The sequence below is a fragment of the Cebus imitator genome, unplaced genomic scaffold (genome assembly GCF_001604975.1).
Source record: "Cebus imitator isolate Cc_AM_T3 unplaced genomic scaffold, Cebus_imitator-1.0 Scaffold253, whole genome shotgun sequence".
Classification (NCBI taxonomy): domain Eukaryota; kingdom Metazoa; phylum Chordata; class Mammalia; order Primates; family Cebidae; genus Cebus; species Cebus imitator.
Window position 1 is genome coordinate 1,500,955 of NW_016107568.1, and position 18,624 is coordinate 1,519,578.

The 18,624-nt window shown below is 37.7% G+C and overlaps 1 protein-coding gene across 9 annotated transcripts in view; it reads right to left on the reverse strand.

Annotated features, from left to right (window-relative positions):
• Positions 1-9,654: 9,654 nt before the first annotated feature.
• Positions 9,655-18,624, reverse strand: part of FAM111A (FAM111 trypsin like peptidase A) — a 10,742-nt gene continuing 1,772 nt past the window's right edge. For 4 of the 9 annotated variants that reach the window (XM_037728008.1, XM_017498898.2, XM_017498899.2 and 1 more), the window contains exons 2-4: positions 18,434-18,463; positions 15,453-15,570; positions 9,655-12,605 (exon numbers count right to left, since the gene is read on the reverse strand). In XM_037728008.1, the coding sequence (XP_037583936.1) occupies positions 10,854-12,605; positions 15,453-15,533 (1,833 nt within the window). In that variant the 5' untranslated portion in view covers positions 15,534-15,570; positions 18,434-18,463 and the 3' untranslated portion in view covers positions 9,655-10,853. Of the gene's footprint in view, positions 12,606-15,452; positions 15,610-18,433; positions 18,464-18,624 lie in introns of all 9 variants that reach the window. The other 5 variants (XM_037728007.1, XM_017498900.2, XM_037728004.1 and 2 more) reach the window with 3 other exon arrangements.

The window sequence follows — 18,624 nt, forward strand, 5'->3', positions numbered from 1 at the left end:
AAGGCATAATTTATTTCTTCCTGAGAGATGGGACTCTTGTTATTAACATACTCTATAAAAGCTGACAGATCCAATCCTCATTTGACTTAAATTTTTTGGCCAGAAAATGGAGGGTTTGAGGATTGGGTTTTGAGTCAGCATAAAACAATACTTTTTTATTTGTTGCTTCTTTTTATTCTTGCTGTTTTCATTATCTTTCTGATATTTTAATAATAGGCCTAGGGGACTATCAGGAGGAATATTATTGTTTTGCTAGCTTTATTATTTTCACTTCTTACTTTACTTGGAATATTTCCTATCTTGATGGTTTTGGGGGAGACTCAATTTCTTTTATTGAAAATTTCTCATCTTTTGGGGTGAGGCTTAATTTCTTCTATTAAAAATTTCTCACCCCTTTAACTTATAAGACACCTTGACTAAGGACTACTTCCCCAGCATTGCAGCTTTTTCTTGCTTTGTTATGTTCTGACTAAGGAATACTTTACTGCCTCTGTGGCTTTTCTTTCCTAGGTTTTGACTACTAAGGAAACACTTTACCACTCTTGTGGCTTTTCTTTCTGTGGTCCTGACTAACAAGCAAATGCTTTGCTGCTTTTGCAACTTTTTTTTTACCTTTGTCTGTGCACAGAGTTACCTGGTTGCCATGGTATGGGAGGATTCTTTTTCTTAGGTTGTTGGGCAGTTTCTTTCCATTGTTGAGAGTCCAGGTTTACTCCTCACACTGGGTGGGTCCTGATTCCTCACCTTGAGGCTGCAGCAACAATGCAGCAGGGTGTGCCTCCTCACAAGAGAGGACCAGAGACTGCCCCCACTGGACAAGAATGTCTCCCTGTACAGGCCACCAGATTGTTAGAAACAAAATGTCTGTTCCTTGGTGCCACAAAGAAAATTTAGCATTTAGATAAAAAGTTTTCTCAGCAAAGCAATTTTACTTTCTGCAGAAAGGGTGCTACCCATCAGAAATCTTGCCACAAAAGCACAATGAACAAAGAAAGGTAGGAATATTTATCCTTTTCGCTGTGTCATATATCTGTCAGTTGGAGCTGGATCTCACAGTCTAAGCTAAACTTGATTGGCTAACAACTTAAAAATTTCTTAAATAGGTAAAGGCAATGGAGAAAAAAACGAAAATAGGAAGTTGCTTGTGAAAGGACTTAGAAAAGTAATAACATTTCTAATTAAGGAAGGGGTATAGGCTGTGAGCTGGGACATGCCTGAGCATGTCTACAAGTATCTTGGTTAAAGTACAAGGACATAGAATGTACTTATTCCTTTATATCTAGTAGCTACATAGGATAGGGCCTAACAAATGTTTATTAGCAAAAATAAAAATAAAATAAAATAAAATATAAAAAACAAGAAGGTTTTAAAGGAAGTCTTTAAAAGAAACTATTATTTTTAACATTTATTATTTATTCTTTAACAAGAAAAGAAACTTTAAAGAAAAACTTTTTACTTTCCACAAAAAGAACCAACTCTTTGTTTATTGTGGCTCTTATCTTTATTATTGTCTTCATTCAGCTACCTATTTTGCTCTTTTTTTAGGTTATTGTAGTAAAAGTTAATATTATTGATTTGAGACTTTTCCTCTTTCCTAACATAAGCATTTAGTGCTATTGATTTTCCTCTCAGCATGGCTTTAGCTGTGTTCTACAAATTTTGATATGCTTTATTTTCACCTTTATTCAGTTCAGTGTCTTTTTAAATTTCCCTTGAGACTTCTTCTTTAACCTATGCACTATTTAGAAATGTGCTGTTTAGATTCCAAATGTTTGGAGGTTTTTCTGTTATTGTTCTCTTATCGATCCCTAGTTTGATTCCATTGTAGCCCAGAGGATGCACTCAGTATGATTTCAACTCTTTCAAATTTGTTGAGGTTTGTGTCATGGCCTAGGATATGATCTATCTTTGTATTTTTTTTGTGGGTTCTTGAAAAGAATGTGTGCTCTACAGTTGGATGGAGTGTTCTATAAATAGCCATTAGATCCTGTTGGTCTATCACATTGTTTAGTTTTTCTATACCCAGGCTGATTTTCTGTATAGTTGTTCTATAAGTTGTTGAGAGAGGAAAGTGTTGAGTTCTTCAACTATAATTGTGGATTTGTCAATATCTCCTTTTAGTTATATTAAGATTTGTTTAACATATTTTGTCACTTTGTTGTTTTGTGCTTGCATATCTATAATTGCTATGTCTTCTGGGTGATTGATCCTTTTATTATTATATGATAGCACTCTCTGTCTCTGGTAATTTTCTCTGATCTGAAGTCCATTGTATTTATATTTATGGTGGTGGCCTTGGGCCACACATTATCAGCACCACCTCTGGAGGATCTGGAAACTAAGATCAGCCATGTCTACATAACTAGCTCCTAGTAAAAACCCTGACACTGAAGCTTAGGTGAGCTTCCCTGGTTGACAGTACTTCTTGTATATTGTCACACATTATGGCTGGGAGAAATAGCACTAGCCAGACAACTCCACTGGGAAAGGACAGCTAGGGCATAAATACAAAAAGACTGAACAAGCTGTATATGAAGAAAACTACAAAATTTTGATGAATGAAATCAAAGAATGACTAAATAAATGGAGAGATATTCCATGTACATTTATAGAGATACTCAATATTGGGAAGTTATCAGTTCTTCCCAACTTGTTCTATAGATTCATTGCAACTGCAATCAGAATTGCTGCAAGTTAGTTTGGGTGGGAAGGAGGGGGCTTGCTCAAATAGATGGTATTGCTTTTAATTTCAGATTCCAGTTGGTACAATTCACAGCTGGAATTTGAGAGAGAATTCACTCAAATAAATAAAATAATAAAAAAAGGGATAATTTATTTTATTCAGAATTTCAGAGAAAATTCTCCCTTTTCTCACAGCAATTGATTTAGGGGATGTAACTGATTTTTACTGTTTCCATTCTCTGGTGTCCATTCTTTATTACCCTCAGCCTCAGGTAATGCTTCTCCTAGTATTGGTGTCTTCTCTGGTGACATGACCCAAATCTTCATTTCTGAGGGGTCTGAGGCCCTGGCTGCCATGCTATTTTCAAGCTAGCGTGGTACTATTGTCTGTTTTCTATCAAATGTGAGTGAGAAGTATCCAAATGGATTATTTGGGTGGGTAAAGACATTTCTTCCTGTCCTTACTGGGTCACAAAAGCACTTCCTCCTCCTGAAGAACTGGGTTAATTTCCTGAGCCCAGATAGTGACTCTTCTTCTCGCATAATGGTCTCTGGATGCAAAGTCTTTGCAGTGACAGACAGAAGCTGCAGCTTAGAGCTCAGCAGGACTCTTTCCATGTCCCCTGGCAGAAGTATTCTCCCATAGGAAATCAGGACCTCTCATCCTACAGAGCCCTGAACTGGGGGCTGGCAGGGGCAAGGATGGCAAAGGGAGAGCCAAGAAGCACAAATTCCCTAGGTGTGTTATTGGGAATACAGATAAAGGTAAGCAGGGCCCTTCCTGCTGCTACCTTTTGTTTCCCAGGCCCATGCATAGGCTTATCTAAATAGGTCAGATATCTGACATGGGTCTTGCTGTCAGACTCAAATCAAGGTATCATCATGGCTGAGTTCTCTCCTGGATGATTTAGAAGAGAGTCTGTTTCCTTGTCTTTTCCAGCTCCTAGAGTTTGCTCACATTTCTTGGTTCATGGCTCCTTCCTCCATCTTCAAAGCCAGCAGTGTTGCATCTCTTTGTATCTCTTTCATGGTCACATTTCCTTCTGAATCTCTGATTCCTCCTTTTCTCACTTTTATGAATCATTGTGATTACATTGAGCCATCCAGACATCCAAGATAACCTTGCTATATTAAACTTAGATGATTAAGCAGTCTTTTTTTCTTTCTTTCTATTCTTTCTTTCTTTGTAGAAAGTGATTTATTTAGAGAGAGAGAGAGACAGAAACAGAAGGAGAGAGAAAGAAACAGCTAACTCTCATGCTGAGTGAGAGAATCCAGAAAGATGGAATCCAGGAAAGAAAAGCAGCTTCCACATCAAGTGGAAGGGAATAGAGAGAGAGAGATGGAGTTTAGGAGGGGAAGACAGGCTTCCATGAGAGAGTGTGGAAGGGGACCCCAGAGGGGAAATCCAGTAAGGGAAAGAGAGCTCCCACTATGTGGGAGGGGATGATTATCAGTCTTAATTCTCTCTGTAACGTTAATTCCCTTTCCCTCATAACCAAACTTAGTCATATTCCAGGGATTAGGGTGTGCATGTCTTTGGGAGCCTGCTCCCCACATTTCTCATACAACTCACTTGTGGTCTCCTTTCCTGCTCGTGGTGCTCAATGTTTGGCATTCCAACTCCATCATATGAGAGACTGGTTTTTTTTGGCCACATTTGACATTATGACTTGATAAATCTGATAGAACTCACTACAAAATGGGGAGATTTGGATGCAGAGTCACTTAATGTCTCATGGTTAGGTGCTCCATACCAGGGCCCAGAAGGTATCTTCAAATAGTATGTAATTCAAGAGGATTTGTTATTCAAAAGATATATAATTCTCCACTGCAAAAAACATGGCCTTTTTCCAGAACCCCAAAAGTTTGCCTTGTAATTTTCCCACTTGGGCTTGCTATCAACTCCACATGATATCTTTTCCCACATCTGATACTTCTGATACCAGAAGGTCAGCCAGAACACATGGTCCGAGTAGCCGTACTGTTTTCACTATAGCTTGGATCTTCTGAAACCCTTTCCTAATCCAGACCCCACTCAAAGCTGGCAGCCTATAGTGTCTCTTGTAAATTGGCTGAAACAGAATACCCATGTGTATAATGTGCTACTTTCAGAACCCAAAGAGGTTTATCAGGCAGTGTACTTTCTTTTTCTTCATGGGAAATGTAAGATTCAATAATTTATCCTTTTCTTTAGATGGGTTGTTTTAGCATGCCCTGGTTTAGAGGGCCTCTGATTACTCACAGAGCTTATTTCCTGTCACCTGAAATGCCTATGTACCAGGACCTTCAAAGTGTTCATTACTTCTTACCATCTAGCCTAATTAGCATGTTAACATTGATATAGTAGACAGGTGCGATGGTCTGAAGGAAGTACAAATAGTCCAGACGTTTTATATCTATGTTATAACAAAAGGAAGACTATATTTAATATAGTCATGGGGCAAAAATACACATGTATACTATTGTCTATTCCATGTCAGTGGAATGATGTATGATACCCTTTTCTGATAGAGATAGAAGAGAATACATTAATTCAATTGATGGCCATATACCATGTACCTGAGTCAATGTGCATTTGCACTAGCAAAGATTCCACCTCTGGTACAGTGGATGCAATTGGCCCACCAATTGGTTGACTTTGTGATAGAGAACTGTCATTCTCTACAACTGATGAACTAAATGCATACAGGGCAGGGAACATCATTTCTGTATCCTTTAGATCCTTAAGGATGGCATTAAGTTTTGTGTCTTGTGCCCATTGGAGTAATCCAATGAAAAGTGGAGCAGAATGCCCTAAAGACTTATAGTGCTGAGGAGATAAAATTCGGAGTTCTGAATTTGAAAAGGCAGGAAGTGGGAGTACATTAGTAAACATCTCAAGGCCTCAGCTGGGGCCCTTCCAGGCTACACTCCAGAAGTGAAGCCAACCAGAGGTAGACAGAATCTTGACATTGTGCAACTCAGCCTCAAGTCGGTTTTGTCCATGACTGAAATATGATCATTAAGAGGTTTGATTATCAATCATATATTAATGATCTGATTTCACTCGGTATCAGGAGAATATAGTAAACCCTCCTTGGAGGAAAATAACAAAATTCAGGTGACAAAGTAAGAGATAATATTTCACCCAGAAAGTGCCTGACTTATTTTTTTCTTGTAAAACCAATATGATGCCAAGACCACCTAGGCTGAGCTCTTGAATATACCGTTTTCATCTAACTGCTTTTTTGGCCTTTTGGATTCTTCCTTTGTTGATCAATAAGTCTTAGTTGACCCATCCCCAAAAAGGGATGCCAGATAGAAGAAACCTCCTTGAGTTAGGCAGTGGATCTGCAGGGGTTAGCAGTAGGTTAATTGATGGCTGCATTTGTCGATGTGTACGTGGTGGCTGCCTCCAGTAGGTGGCAATGTTGTCCTAGGAAATGGCCTCTGAGTGATCCTGTATTTAAGCAGAGCTGGGATTTCCCATTCTTTTGAGAGTCTATATTGCTGTTGCTAGACTACTGTGAGGGGACAGGGAAACAGATTGAGAGGATGATCTACAGGTCCCACAGGAAGCAGTTGCAGAACAGGGTAATCCTCTCTGACACGAGTTGAGGAAGTAAAGGCACAAAACATCATTCCACAACTGTACCTTGAATCCGCCCAAGGAGCCCCATCCATGTTACATTAACTTTCTTTCTCCCACCGCAAATCATGCCTAAACCCCGTCAGTTGAATTCCTTCACTTTCCCCCAAGGGAGTACAATGAAAATCAGGCTCCAACAATTGCACCTGTACAGGAGCCCAGGGAAGTTCAGGGTGACCAAGAAAGGACAGCTAGGGTGGCAAATGGAAGACAGTAGAGAGACAGGGAAGAAAACTTCATTGCTAGCCTTTTCCCTCCTTTAGCTCTTTGCTCCAGGGTCAGCATCCAAGCACAAGTGTCAATTCCTTTCCATGTACCTCTCAGTATTTGGTGAAAACCCAGGCTCAGAAATCCCTTTCTACCTTTACACACAACTGCCTCAGCTCCATCCATTAGTCCTTGGTGCCTTTATCCATGCCTGTGCTCAACATCTTGTTCTTTTACAGGACAGGGTAGGATGGTGACTTGGGCACCTGAAGCCAACAGAGCCATAAGCTTGAGCCCTTCACTCCCCGAAGTTCCCTGGCATATGCACACGGGTGTGCATGGCCCTGTCCCATTTAAGGACAAAAAGATCTCAGTTGCATCTCTAATTATCTTTCTCCAAAAGCAGCTGAGGTTGAGGCAGAAGGAAAGGGATGGGCTAGAGAGGGGCAAAAGGAAAAGAAATTGGCTACATCCATTTTTAGTTTTGAACAACTGGTTTGGATTCAATCAAATGTTTTTGTTTACCTGAAGCGATATATCAAATATCAAGGTTCTTATTGCTGACACCATGTATTTTAATTTTAGGGATTCTTTACTCAGTGGCCACAACCACATTGCTTTTCTGTTGGGTTGTAGGGCTTGCCGCTACATTGTCATGAGAACATCCCTTCTTGTTCCTGTCCAGAGGAGACTAAGTCACATGAGTAACAACCACAGAATCATTTGGGTGGTTTATTTCAATTATACCTCTGGCCACTCAGACTCATTAACAGGTAGGTCAGTGGGAAATCCTTAATTCCCTCAGCCTCACCCACTGCACCTTGTGGAGAAAGCACAGCCCTGACAACATCTTGATATCAGTTATACATTTCTGTCCCTTCATGACTGTGAGAGGATAAATTGTTTTAAGCCACCAAGTTCATAACAAATTACCCCAAACTTGGTGACTTTAAACTACAGAAATCTACTCTCTTACAGCACAGTTCTGGAGACCAGAAGTCTGAAATCAAGATGTTACCAGAGTTGGTTCCTTCTGGAGGTTTTGAGGAGAACCTATTCCATGCCACTCTCCCAGCTTCTGGTGGCCTCTGGCAATCCCTGGCAACCCCTGGTTGTAGATGTATCTCACAAATCTCTGCCTCCACCTTCACACAGGTCTTTCTTTCTGGGTCTTTCCTCTGTGTTTCTTCTTTACTTATAAAGACACTCATTACTGGATTTAGAGCTCACCCAGTTAGTGTAGGATGATCTTCTCTCCTGAATCTTAATTTAATTACACCTGCAGAGCATCTTTGTCCAAATAAAGCCACATTTACAGGTATACAGGCTGAGGATGTGCTTGCACTTAGGGTCAGGCACAGTTAAATCCATTACAACCTTGTTCAGATCATTATCCCATTTCAGAGAGAGAGATCTGGAGTAGAATGGGATATTGGATTCGCTCTGTAACTGGGAATTGGAGGAGCGAGTGGTGATAAATCCAGGCCTAAGTTGAATTTTCTAGCTACAAGCTTTAAAAGTCTTTAGAGCTAGGACAAGAGAAAATCAGAAAAAGGTATTTGCTACATTCTGAAATGCTTATAATATTTCTTAAGTGGTCAAAGCTGGGTGTACTTTAGATGCAGGAATGGCCATAGTGGTGTCTGGTTCCGATGAACCAGCTCATTTAGGAGAAAGAACAATCAGCTATATTTCAAGACATAAGTCCCAGTCTTTCCAAGGTATCAGCAATTTTGGCAAAAATTCAGCGATACTTCCTTCTCACACAGGAAACAGGTATAATAATATCTGCTGTATATAATATGTATTAAGATAAAATGTCATAAATTGTTTAATAAACAGTAAAGCCACAAAAGTTTAAGTCTCTGTGATGATTAGACAGGCATTAGACTTGAAGCCATATTTGAAATGATACAGTCAAATCTCATTACTTGTGGTAGTTGAGGTCTATACAGATCTACAAATACTGAAGCATTGCCTGTAGGAGTAACACAGTGTTGAATTCCTATTATCTTCTGGTCACAACATTTTCATCAAAGTTAGTAAATAAACTTGCTTTATGTGTGTTTCTGTTGAAAAGACATCTTATTAATATGTATTGTTGATTCCATAATATTAAACTCACAGTCAAATATGCTATAACTCACGTCTCAAAAGCTTAGCTAGCTTATCTAATACAAACATTTCCTTTGTAAGGCATACCACAGCCACCTTTTTCTTGGCAACACTGGACCGAACTTAAGTTTTATGCATGGGGGCCATTTAAGCAGAAAAATCACCACCATCAACAAAAAAATGTGGAAAGTGTACTGAATATATAAACAGAATTTGATTATATAGCATTCTAGAAGATGCAAAAGCAATATTAAGACAGTAAAAAGATCAGTGATTTCTTTTTTTACTGGAGTTCAGGGGAGAGGGGAAGGTTACATAGGTAAAGCACAGATTTCTAAGGTGATGTAATTATTCTGTATGATAAAACTCAGAACTTTACAGCACAGAGTGAATCAACGTATACACATTAAAGTATCATTTAGGAGGTCAAAGGGTCAAAGGAAAGAATTCACCCTGTGACAAGGGAATCTAACTATTATATGTATATATAACTGTATTATAAGCATGTAAAATGACCTCACTGAAGGAGGTGAGAAACAAGATGGTGACTGAAATAACTTTGGGAATGAATGGAGTAAGACTACAAGCACAGAAATTGCACATAGGCACTGTATTTTAGTTGATAAAGTTATTTCCCATTGAGGTAGAAGTTAACAATCCTGACACTGCTATATACGTTTACGTGGATTAAGCAATTAAGTGAATGTATGAGAGACAGCAGGCGTCATGCTTCTCAGTGTTTGGAGTTGGGATTTACAGATAAGAAAGGCATATACACATATGTGTACATATACATATATGAGTAAATACATTCACATATATTTCTTTGCCCTGTCAGCTCAGGGGGCTAAAAAAACAACACCCCAGTAGCAATGAGCATACCTAGTACCTAGATATTGGTTTCTAATACCATTTTTCAATAAAAATCTCCAAGTGTTCCATGGTGAGCAAGTCTGTGCAAACCTACCGCCAAAGGCCAAAGAAGCCGAGAGGCCAAAGAAAGAGGCTGACAAATACAGTTTCTCAGAAAGAAACATTTAATAGGAACTTACAAACAGAAGCAATGTTTCCAGCAACCACTAAATTGCAGCACTCACCCTCCCCAAAATATCCTTTATATAGCAAGCCTTTTTGGCAAAACGTGTAGCTGGTCACATCTCAGACTTTCTTGTGAAACACTTGACCACTGCGGAGGTTAGCTAAGCATCTTTATGAGGGGTTATCTGTACTACCGGCATTGTTTAAAGACATAGTTGCAGAATATCTTGGTATGCAGGAGTCAAGGAGCAGTCACCATGGCAGCTGCACTTCAAGATGACATCACCCTCACAATGCAACAGGCTGTTTTCCTACACTGCACCACTTGAAACCAGCCCTTACAATCTTAAATGTCCACCTCTTCTGTGATAGTCCCTGGACCTAGACGGAGAGTGCTTGATACTGTATGGCTTTAGTAGTATGGCACTGGCAATGGAAAACAGATTGGGTCCAGTGGAATTCCAGATGAGGGAGATTTGCAGGCTTGGCTGAATCATCTATATAGTCTTCACAATACCATGAAGAAGTAAAACAATGAGAAATACATAACATTAATAATTGGAATAGAAGAAATCTAAATAAAGTAATATGATATTTAAGATATCCCTTGCCTTAATAGCCTATAAACATGGGAAGAATGACTATTGTCTTCTGAATTTCAGGACACATGTATTCTGACAATTTCAGTGATGTGAGGATTTTGGAAATTCTAAAAGATTCTGAGATCATTTCTAATCAAGCATTTAGCTCCTAAGTTAGCATTAATGACAACCCCAAGTTTTGCTACTGAGTGACCTTCACATTTTTCTGAGCACTTACTTTCCTTATGTCAGATGTAGAGAATAATGAGATGAACAAATTTTGATTCCTGCACTGTAGCAAATGAATTTACACAAAAATATAAAACATGAAAAAAATAGTGATTACATTACTTTCAGTGTCATGAAACTGATTATTATTTAATCTTGTTATTCTTCACTTCGCTTGACTTTAAAATATTGCAGGTTATAGTCCATCTCAGTGTTGTTAGGACTAATTTCTTCATGTGCTTAGAAAGGTGCCTGACAGATAGGAAATGGTTAATAGTATTATTATTGATAAAACTGATCATTTCAGAATTTAGATGCCTATGAAATAATAACTTCATAAGCCATTCCTTTAAATCTAACAGACTGAATTCTCATAAGTCCTCATCACTCATCATTTCTATATCCTGATGGCTTACAAATACCTCTTCATACCATGGTTTATGTCTTTGCTTAATATCAAGGAGAATGGATTCTATAGTAGAGCCAAACTCAATGATACTACGAATCTCATGTTGGTAGTCATAAGCAAAGCCAGCAGCATGCATGGCCACCAATGAACCTTTTGAATCAAACACTGGGGAGCCAGAAGCCCCAAAGAAAAACTCAGTGTCATAGGTAATCACATCAGGGTTGTGAACTATTTTCTGGAAACTTCTTTGAGTGTACATATGAACATACTCTGGACTTTCTGCTTCTTTAGCCTGAATACGTTCCTGACATTTCTTTGCTCGCTGATCCTGAGGGATCACAACACAAGCATCGGTTTGCTTTTTTTCTCCATATGGATGGCCAATAATATGTATTAACCCACTAAGCGGCACAGGAACAATTCCATTATATAGTTCCATAGGTACTTGTTGTCCATTTTCCTTCAGTTTCAGTACAGCATAGTCAAGCTCTTTATCATGTATCTCAAACCAAGATTCAACGAAAAAGCAGTTTGTTTCCTTTTCGCTTGGCTCTTCATAACCAAATGTTACCCTTACACATTGACCAATTATGTCTGCCCACTTACTTGGCTCTATTTCTTCTCCTACAATGTCATTTATTACATGTCGACAAGTTAAAATGAACAATCCTTTAAAAACAAAGCAGGTGGCACAACCTGTAGTTGCACCGTCCCAGTATAAGTGCCCAACTGAGTCACTGAGATGTCCAAGAAGTTTCACTACTTTTACAGAGTAAGAGCTTTTTGTTACTTTCCCAAAGTTTGTTCTATGCAATTTAAATAATGTTTTCCCATTTTTTCTTTTCATTTTTTTCTTGAAGTTTTCCCTGATTTTTTCACTTTCTCTTTTCAAACTGGGGTACTGAGATATGATTTGTTCTCTCAACACACAGGTGTTTCTTTTCTCTGACTCAGGATTCTGAAGACCTGCTTCTTTGGGGCCCATTTTTTTCTCAACCTCAACCTGGAAGAGTTTGCCTTCTAATTCATCAACTGGCTGGGTATTTTCTAAAATGGAGTCATGGTTTTCAATGAGTTTCCAATCATCATTCTCCAGAAAGGAACGAAATCTGCCATCCTTGCACAGAGCATCCTTGATGGTTTCTCCTTTGAAGGCATACACACAGAGTTTGTACCCCTTTTTGTGAAGCTTCCCACATTTAACAATTTTTCTTTTATACTTCCCAATTCCAATTGCATGAATGTAGAATTTGACACAGTCAGTTGATGTCTTGTCATGCCGGCCAAATACTTGGTTATCTTTTTTCTGCTTACTTTTACTTTGGGAAAATGTAATGACCACATGGCATCTTTCAGGAAAACAAGTGAGGGGCATTCCAAGGTTTATGTACCCTTCGATTCCTTCTGCACCACGCACAAGCATTTCTTGGCCTTCATGAGTTTCTATCTCTTTTCTGACAGCCTGGAGAGTGTTGAGAGCCATATATAAACTACCATTCTCATTATGTGTGAGCCTATGTTTCATTTTTTGGTTTTTCTTGTGATTTACATCCAGGGTAACATGTATTATCTTATTTTGGGGCATGGTCTGGTCTTCTGGATTTTTCTTAGGTGAATGGAATCTTTGAGCATGGGTATTAGTTATTTCACTTGGGCTGCCTCCAGACACCATCCTCATTTGAGAAGTACTCGGATTATTTTGCTCCTTAGAGACCTAAAAATAAATGTTAGATATTTTAAAACTCTGAATGCAACCCTAGTCTTTTGGTTCTCTTTTCAGTTATGAAATTCATAAAAGTACTATGAGAAACTCAGAACCGATCTAAAAGGGCCAGTGAATAGACTTAAATCAGTGTTCGACTTGGGATCCAAAATGAAAGCTGAGCTTCCCATAACAGCTGTGAGACAAACTCTTGATACTACTATACTAGTGAATTTTTCTAAGAAATGTGAGGGAAGAAACAATTTTTTCCGAGGTGCATCAAAAACAGAGGTTCTTAAATGTCCACTAGTGACTGGGCATGGTGGCTCATGCCTGCAATCCCAGCACTTTTGGAGGCTGAGGCACGTGGATCACCTGAGGGTCATGAGTTCAAGAGCAGTCTAACCAACATGGTGAAACCCTATCTCTACTAAAAATACAAAAATTAGCTGGGTGTGGTTGTACATGCCTGTAATCCCAGCTACTTGGGAGGCAAAGGCTGGAGAATCACTTGAACCTGGGAGGTGGAGGTTGCAGTGAGCCGAGATCGCCCCATTGCACTCCAGCCTGGGCAACAAAAGTGAAACTCCAACTCAAAAAAAGAAAAGTCCACTAGTATTCAAAATAGTGTTATTTCAGGTCTTCTTTAATATCTTCAGCTACGTAATTTTCATATTTTCTGAGGACAATGATGAATTACAGCCAAAAATTTGTTCCTGAAATACTGAATTCATCAATAAGCTAAAATAATTTATTATAGGCATTACATATAAAACAAAATCATGATTATTTAACTAATCATTTGGTTATAGTATAGTTATTTGTAGTAATAAATACTTTGATTCACCCAGCATATATCATGAAAACTCAAATTATTTTCTCTAGGACATCAACTAATCCCGAAATTTTATAAAATAAAGAGGAACAAACATGACTGTTCTGTCCTTTTGATGGAGAAACTAAGGCACAGAAAGTTTTTTTGAAGGTATCTTCTAGGGCCACATAATAACCAATAAATAAAGTGAATATCAAAATTGCAATTTCTAGTGCAATTATTTTTTCCATTGGACTAGTGTATATATTCTTTTTTGTAAACTTTGTATTTATGATTGCCATTTTTGTAGGGCATTATCGTAAGAAACAGGTGGAGTTGGGGAGAGGAATTAAATAAAGAGGACTAATCAAATAGTTGAATCTCGATGAAAAATTAGAGTATCTGTTTCCTATGTCTAAAAGACATATTTTCCCCAAGTCATATTCATCATGGCATGGGTACCAGCTGATGTAGGTTCATATGCCAGCCACGCCCCTTACTACCAATGGGAATAACAATGACAGAAATATTGTAAAGATTAAGTATAGCATTATTGTATGACAATACCTAGCACAGTGACTAGCACATAATATATTAACATTTGTTTTCCTTCTTTATACTAATATTGCAGATCAAAAATAAATAAATAAAATGGACTTAAGCTAATAGAGATTTACTCTGGGTATGCATATAAACGAGCATGCCTTCAGTCTAACGCTGTCAGAAACATCTTTGTCATGTACCCTATTGGAATACTATAATAAACTTCCTATTTATTCAAATGATTCTTGGGCAGATATAGACCCTTCTGAAAGGGGAAGAGGAATAGGATACAGTAATTAGCTTTGTATGGAGTAGGGCAGAAAAAAACATAACCAAGTCTGCCTTAGACATTTTAGATATATTCTAGTTTTCCAGAATCAGGACAAAAGAAAACAAGTTGAGAAATTGTAAGCTTCACACTCAAATGCTTAGCATTCCTCTACCTTTTTTCTTGATAAATTCAAAGAGTGTTTTAGACTTAGGGAAAGATACAATGGTTTGATATGATAACAGAGCCCAATCAATAGAAAAAGGCCCAACTACATGGCATTAAACTTAACTCCAAGTCTCACTTCATTCCTGCCTCAAGCAACGACTCACTTTCCCTCTCTCCTCCAATAAACAAACTGAAGATTTGTCAGAATTCTTCCTAACTGCTTACCGAGGTTATGATAAGAACAAATACATAAAACATTGTTTTATAAACTGTATTCAAATGTAGCTTATAATTATGATTGAATATATCAGTCATATTTCAAATGGTATATGTTTTCATGCTATGAAATAGTATTTGTTTTAGTTTATTACATAGTTTACTGTGACATATTGTATTGAATTTATTTTGTTGTTTTTCAAGGAATATTACAATAGTTTTTTATTAAAGACTGCTTTGATATAGCCAAGTTATGTATTACAACTCCCTTCTCTGTGCTACCCCCAAAATAGATAAAATAAGTAAAAATGATTTTAACTTATTTAATATTCCCAACACACAAGGTAATTTATTGGCAAGAAGAACTATAAAATCCAATGTCAAGGATAGCTAAGTCTAATATTGGTAAACAGTCAGGCTTCAGTATCCATGGGTTCTGTATCTACGAGTTCAACCAACTGCAGATGGAAAATATTCAGGGATATTTTTAATTGAAAAGTTTCAGGAAATTTACCTGAACTAAATATACATATATATATATATATATACACACACACACACACACACATATATATGTATATACACACACACACATACTTGTCATTGTTCCCTAAGCAACATAGTATATCAACATTTTATATAGCAATTACCTTGTATTAGGTAATATAAATAATCTAAAGATGATTTAAAGTATACGGGAGCATATGATACATTATATGTCAATAATATGCCATGTTATATAAAGGACTTAAGCATTCATGGATTTTGGTATCCAAGGGATGTCCTGGAACAAATCCCACAGAGGTATCAAGAGACGACTATATTACATAAGTAGAATTTACAGACATACCGGAGAAAAATAGTGCTCGATTTTCATATTACATTTTTCACTGACTGAGTGCTTCTGTGACCTCCGCTTCTTACAGCTCATGATGGCTTGAAGATGAATGGATGGTTCAGCTGAAACACTAACTTCAAATTTTCAAGTTATAGTAGTATCTTCAAAGCTGTCATTAATTGTACAGAGGAAAACATTAGCTGATATCCTATGTCCCACCTTTCCTGTTGAACTCCAGCCTTGCTCTCCCTGGAGATGTCACCTTAGCAAACAGTTTATTCACCAACTATAATCACCCCAACAATAAAAGCTCTCTTTTCAATAACACTGCATGTCAGGTACTTTATGAAAGTTATAATAAACACTTTATGAAAATCATACTAAACACTTTATGAAAATCATCTCTAGTTGCAAGTTCCCATAGATACCAGGAAAATTAGGTATATCTACACTTTGCTGACAGAAAGTATATCTTAGAGAAGGTGGATGAGCTGTCAAAGGCAGAGCTACGTGGCAGAGATGGAATTCAATGGAGGTATAAATACCTTATAGAATAATTTTCAGTTGGAAATTTCAAAAAGGCGTTCTAGTTACATTGATGTTAAAATCTGGTCTCCGTTTAAGATGAAGATGGCAAAGGAAGATATAATTACAGGGAAGTGGTGAGGAAAGAGCTCATGAAAGAAATTTGGAATGAGATTTTAAAAAGAAATCTGGGACGTTTGCCCAGAATGATAGTCAGAAACCTTAGTTACTGCTTTAGATATTTTTGTTTAAAGAGGTATTTTCCTTCTATCTTTCCTCTGATGTCTCCCTAAAAAAGAGATAAACAAACTTTAAATAAAATAGCGATATCTTCAATAGTAATAATTACCACTAGAAAGATAAATACCATTGAGGAGAGCAGCCATGTCTATCCTTAGTACCTCAATATCTAAAACAATGTCTGGCACATGTGATGCCCTTGGAAAAGATACATTTGTAAAAATACATTCAATACATGAATGGAGTAGGGATATGTATGGTATACCATGCCGTGTTCTAAATGCTTTTCATCAACTACTTCATGTAATTCTTACAACCCTATGAGATAGGTATTATTCATCTCACTTTACTGATAAAGAGCTTGAACACCCAGAGAGCTTAAACTTTTACTCAAGGTCATAAAACTGAGAGAACATACTTTCAAGACTTTTTAGTACGAACAATTTATTACAGGAAAAAGAGAGAATGGTATAATGAACCTCTGTTCATTTTTTAAATCAACATATATAATAGTGAAACAGTAGAAGAACTAAAAAATCTAACTATTTTTGTTCAAGGAGGCCTTTTCCCATTCATGCATAGAGGCTAGGTTAATTTTAGAGCAGAGATTTAATATGTAAAAACAGTAGTCATGTAATTTTGAAAACTAACTCTGGGATTAAAGGGAAAGTACAGTATGTAAACAGCTATGTGTTGCTAAAGATTTCTAGGAGCGTTGTGACCTGGAGAATCTTTGGATAACTTCCATTTGAAAAGAAACACAGGGGCTAGAACATAAGTCAAACAATAACACATGTAAACAGCCCAGGAAATCGACATTCTATACAGACAGTTTATCTGTTCTCTCCAACAAATCAAGGCTCATTGGAACATCAGGACAAAGACATTCCCAACCTTCTTTGACTCATGATGGTGCTCATGTCTGCAGTCAATGGTCACCTCTTGATTGTAACTCCTTTCTCTTTCCCATGCCTTTAACATAAAGAGCCCAAATCTTGCACTAACTTTGGGATGCTATTCTACCATATTCTCAGTCTGCTGGCTTGCTCTCTGAAGGAATCTGCTTTTCGTCCCACCAACTCTCATTTCTCATGTTTGGCTTTTGAGGTGTGAGTTGCTAAACCTGGGTTTGGCTACCCTAACACTATCCTTTTATTTTACTAGATTATTTATGTTACAGCTAGAGACATCATGACATTTAAACTCTAATGGTCACTTCCCATCTCTAAAAATTAAATACTTTTTCTTTACATAATCGTAATACTGATTTACTCACACCAAGATCCAGCTGAGGTACACAGTTTCCTTTATATGTCTTATCTTATGGTAGAAAATCATTGATTTGTTGAAGAGAACAGTGAAATTGTTTCTATAGAATGTTCACCTTCTGGGTCGTTGCTTAACTTATGTTCTAGCCCCTGTATTTCTTGTTAAATGGGAGTTATCTAAAAGTTATGTTTACCCTCGTAACCGTTCCACTATGGAGCAAGAGTCCTGGTTCTCTAGTTTACTGTCAGTGAACGACTAAGGAAATTCATTTAGCCTTTCTGAGCCTCAGTTTCTTGTTTGTAAAAAGAAGCAATAATTCCAAACAAGATAAGAAATACGGAAGTGCTAAAACAATGTTAGAACTTCTAAGACCATCTGAGTTCAAATATCAGGTAGCCACTTACTAACTGCATGACCTCGGGCATATTAATTAACTATTTTTCCTTCATTTTCCTCACCCTAAGATGGGAATCAACCTTGTTGTGAAGATTAAGAAATACAACGTGGGCTTGGCACAGTGGCTCATGCATGTAATCCCAGAACTTTGGGAGGCCAAAGCTGGTGGATCACTTGAGGTCAGGAGTCCAAGACCAGCTTGGCCAACCTGGTGAAAACCTTTCTCTACTAAGAATATAAAAACTAGCTGGGCATGGTGGTGGGTGCCTGTTATCCCAGCTACTTGGGAGGCAGAGGCAGGAGAATGGTTTGAACTTGGGAGGCAGAGGTTGCAGTGAGCCAAGATCAAACCACTGCAATCCAGCCTGAGCAACAAAACGAGACTGTGTCTCAAAAAAAGATCTATATACATATACATACATGTACGTGTGTGTATATATACATATACATATATATTACATGCAAAGCCCTTAAAACACTGGCCTGTATGTAATAGGTTCCACAGTAAACAATCTAACAAAATAGAAAGGTGATATAAATGTTATCAGTATCAATACACTTACCACCGGGGTACTCTTTAAACAGCAGAGAACCTAGGAAAATTAAAATAGAAAATATATAATTGCAGAAGTAGGCTATGTTGCAAGATTCTTAAATGCAGGAACTTGCCCAACCGTTAAGAATAGTTGCCCAACTATTAGGAAAATCTGGGGATTCACCGTGTCTGTTAATGATGTCTCATTTTATGAAGCTT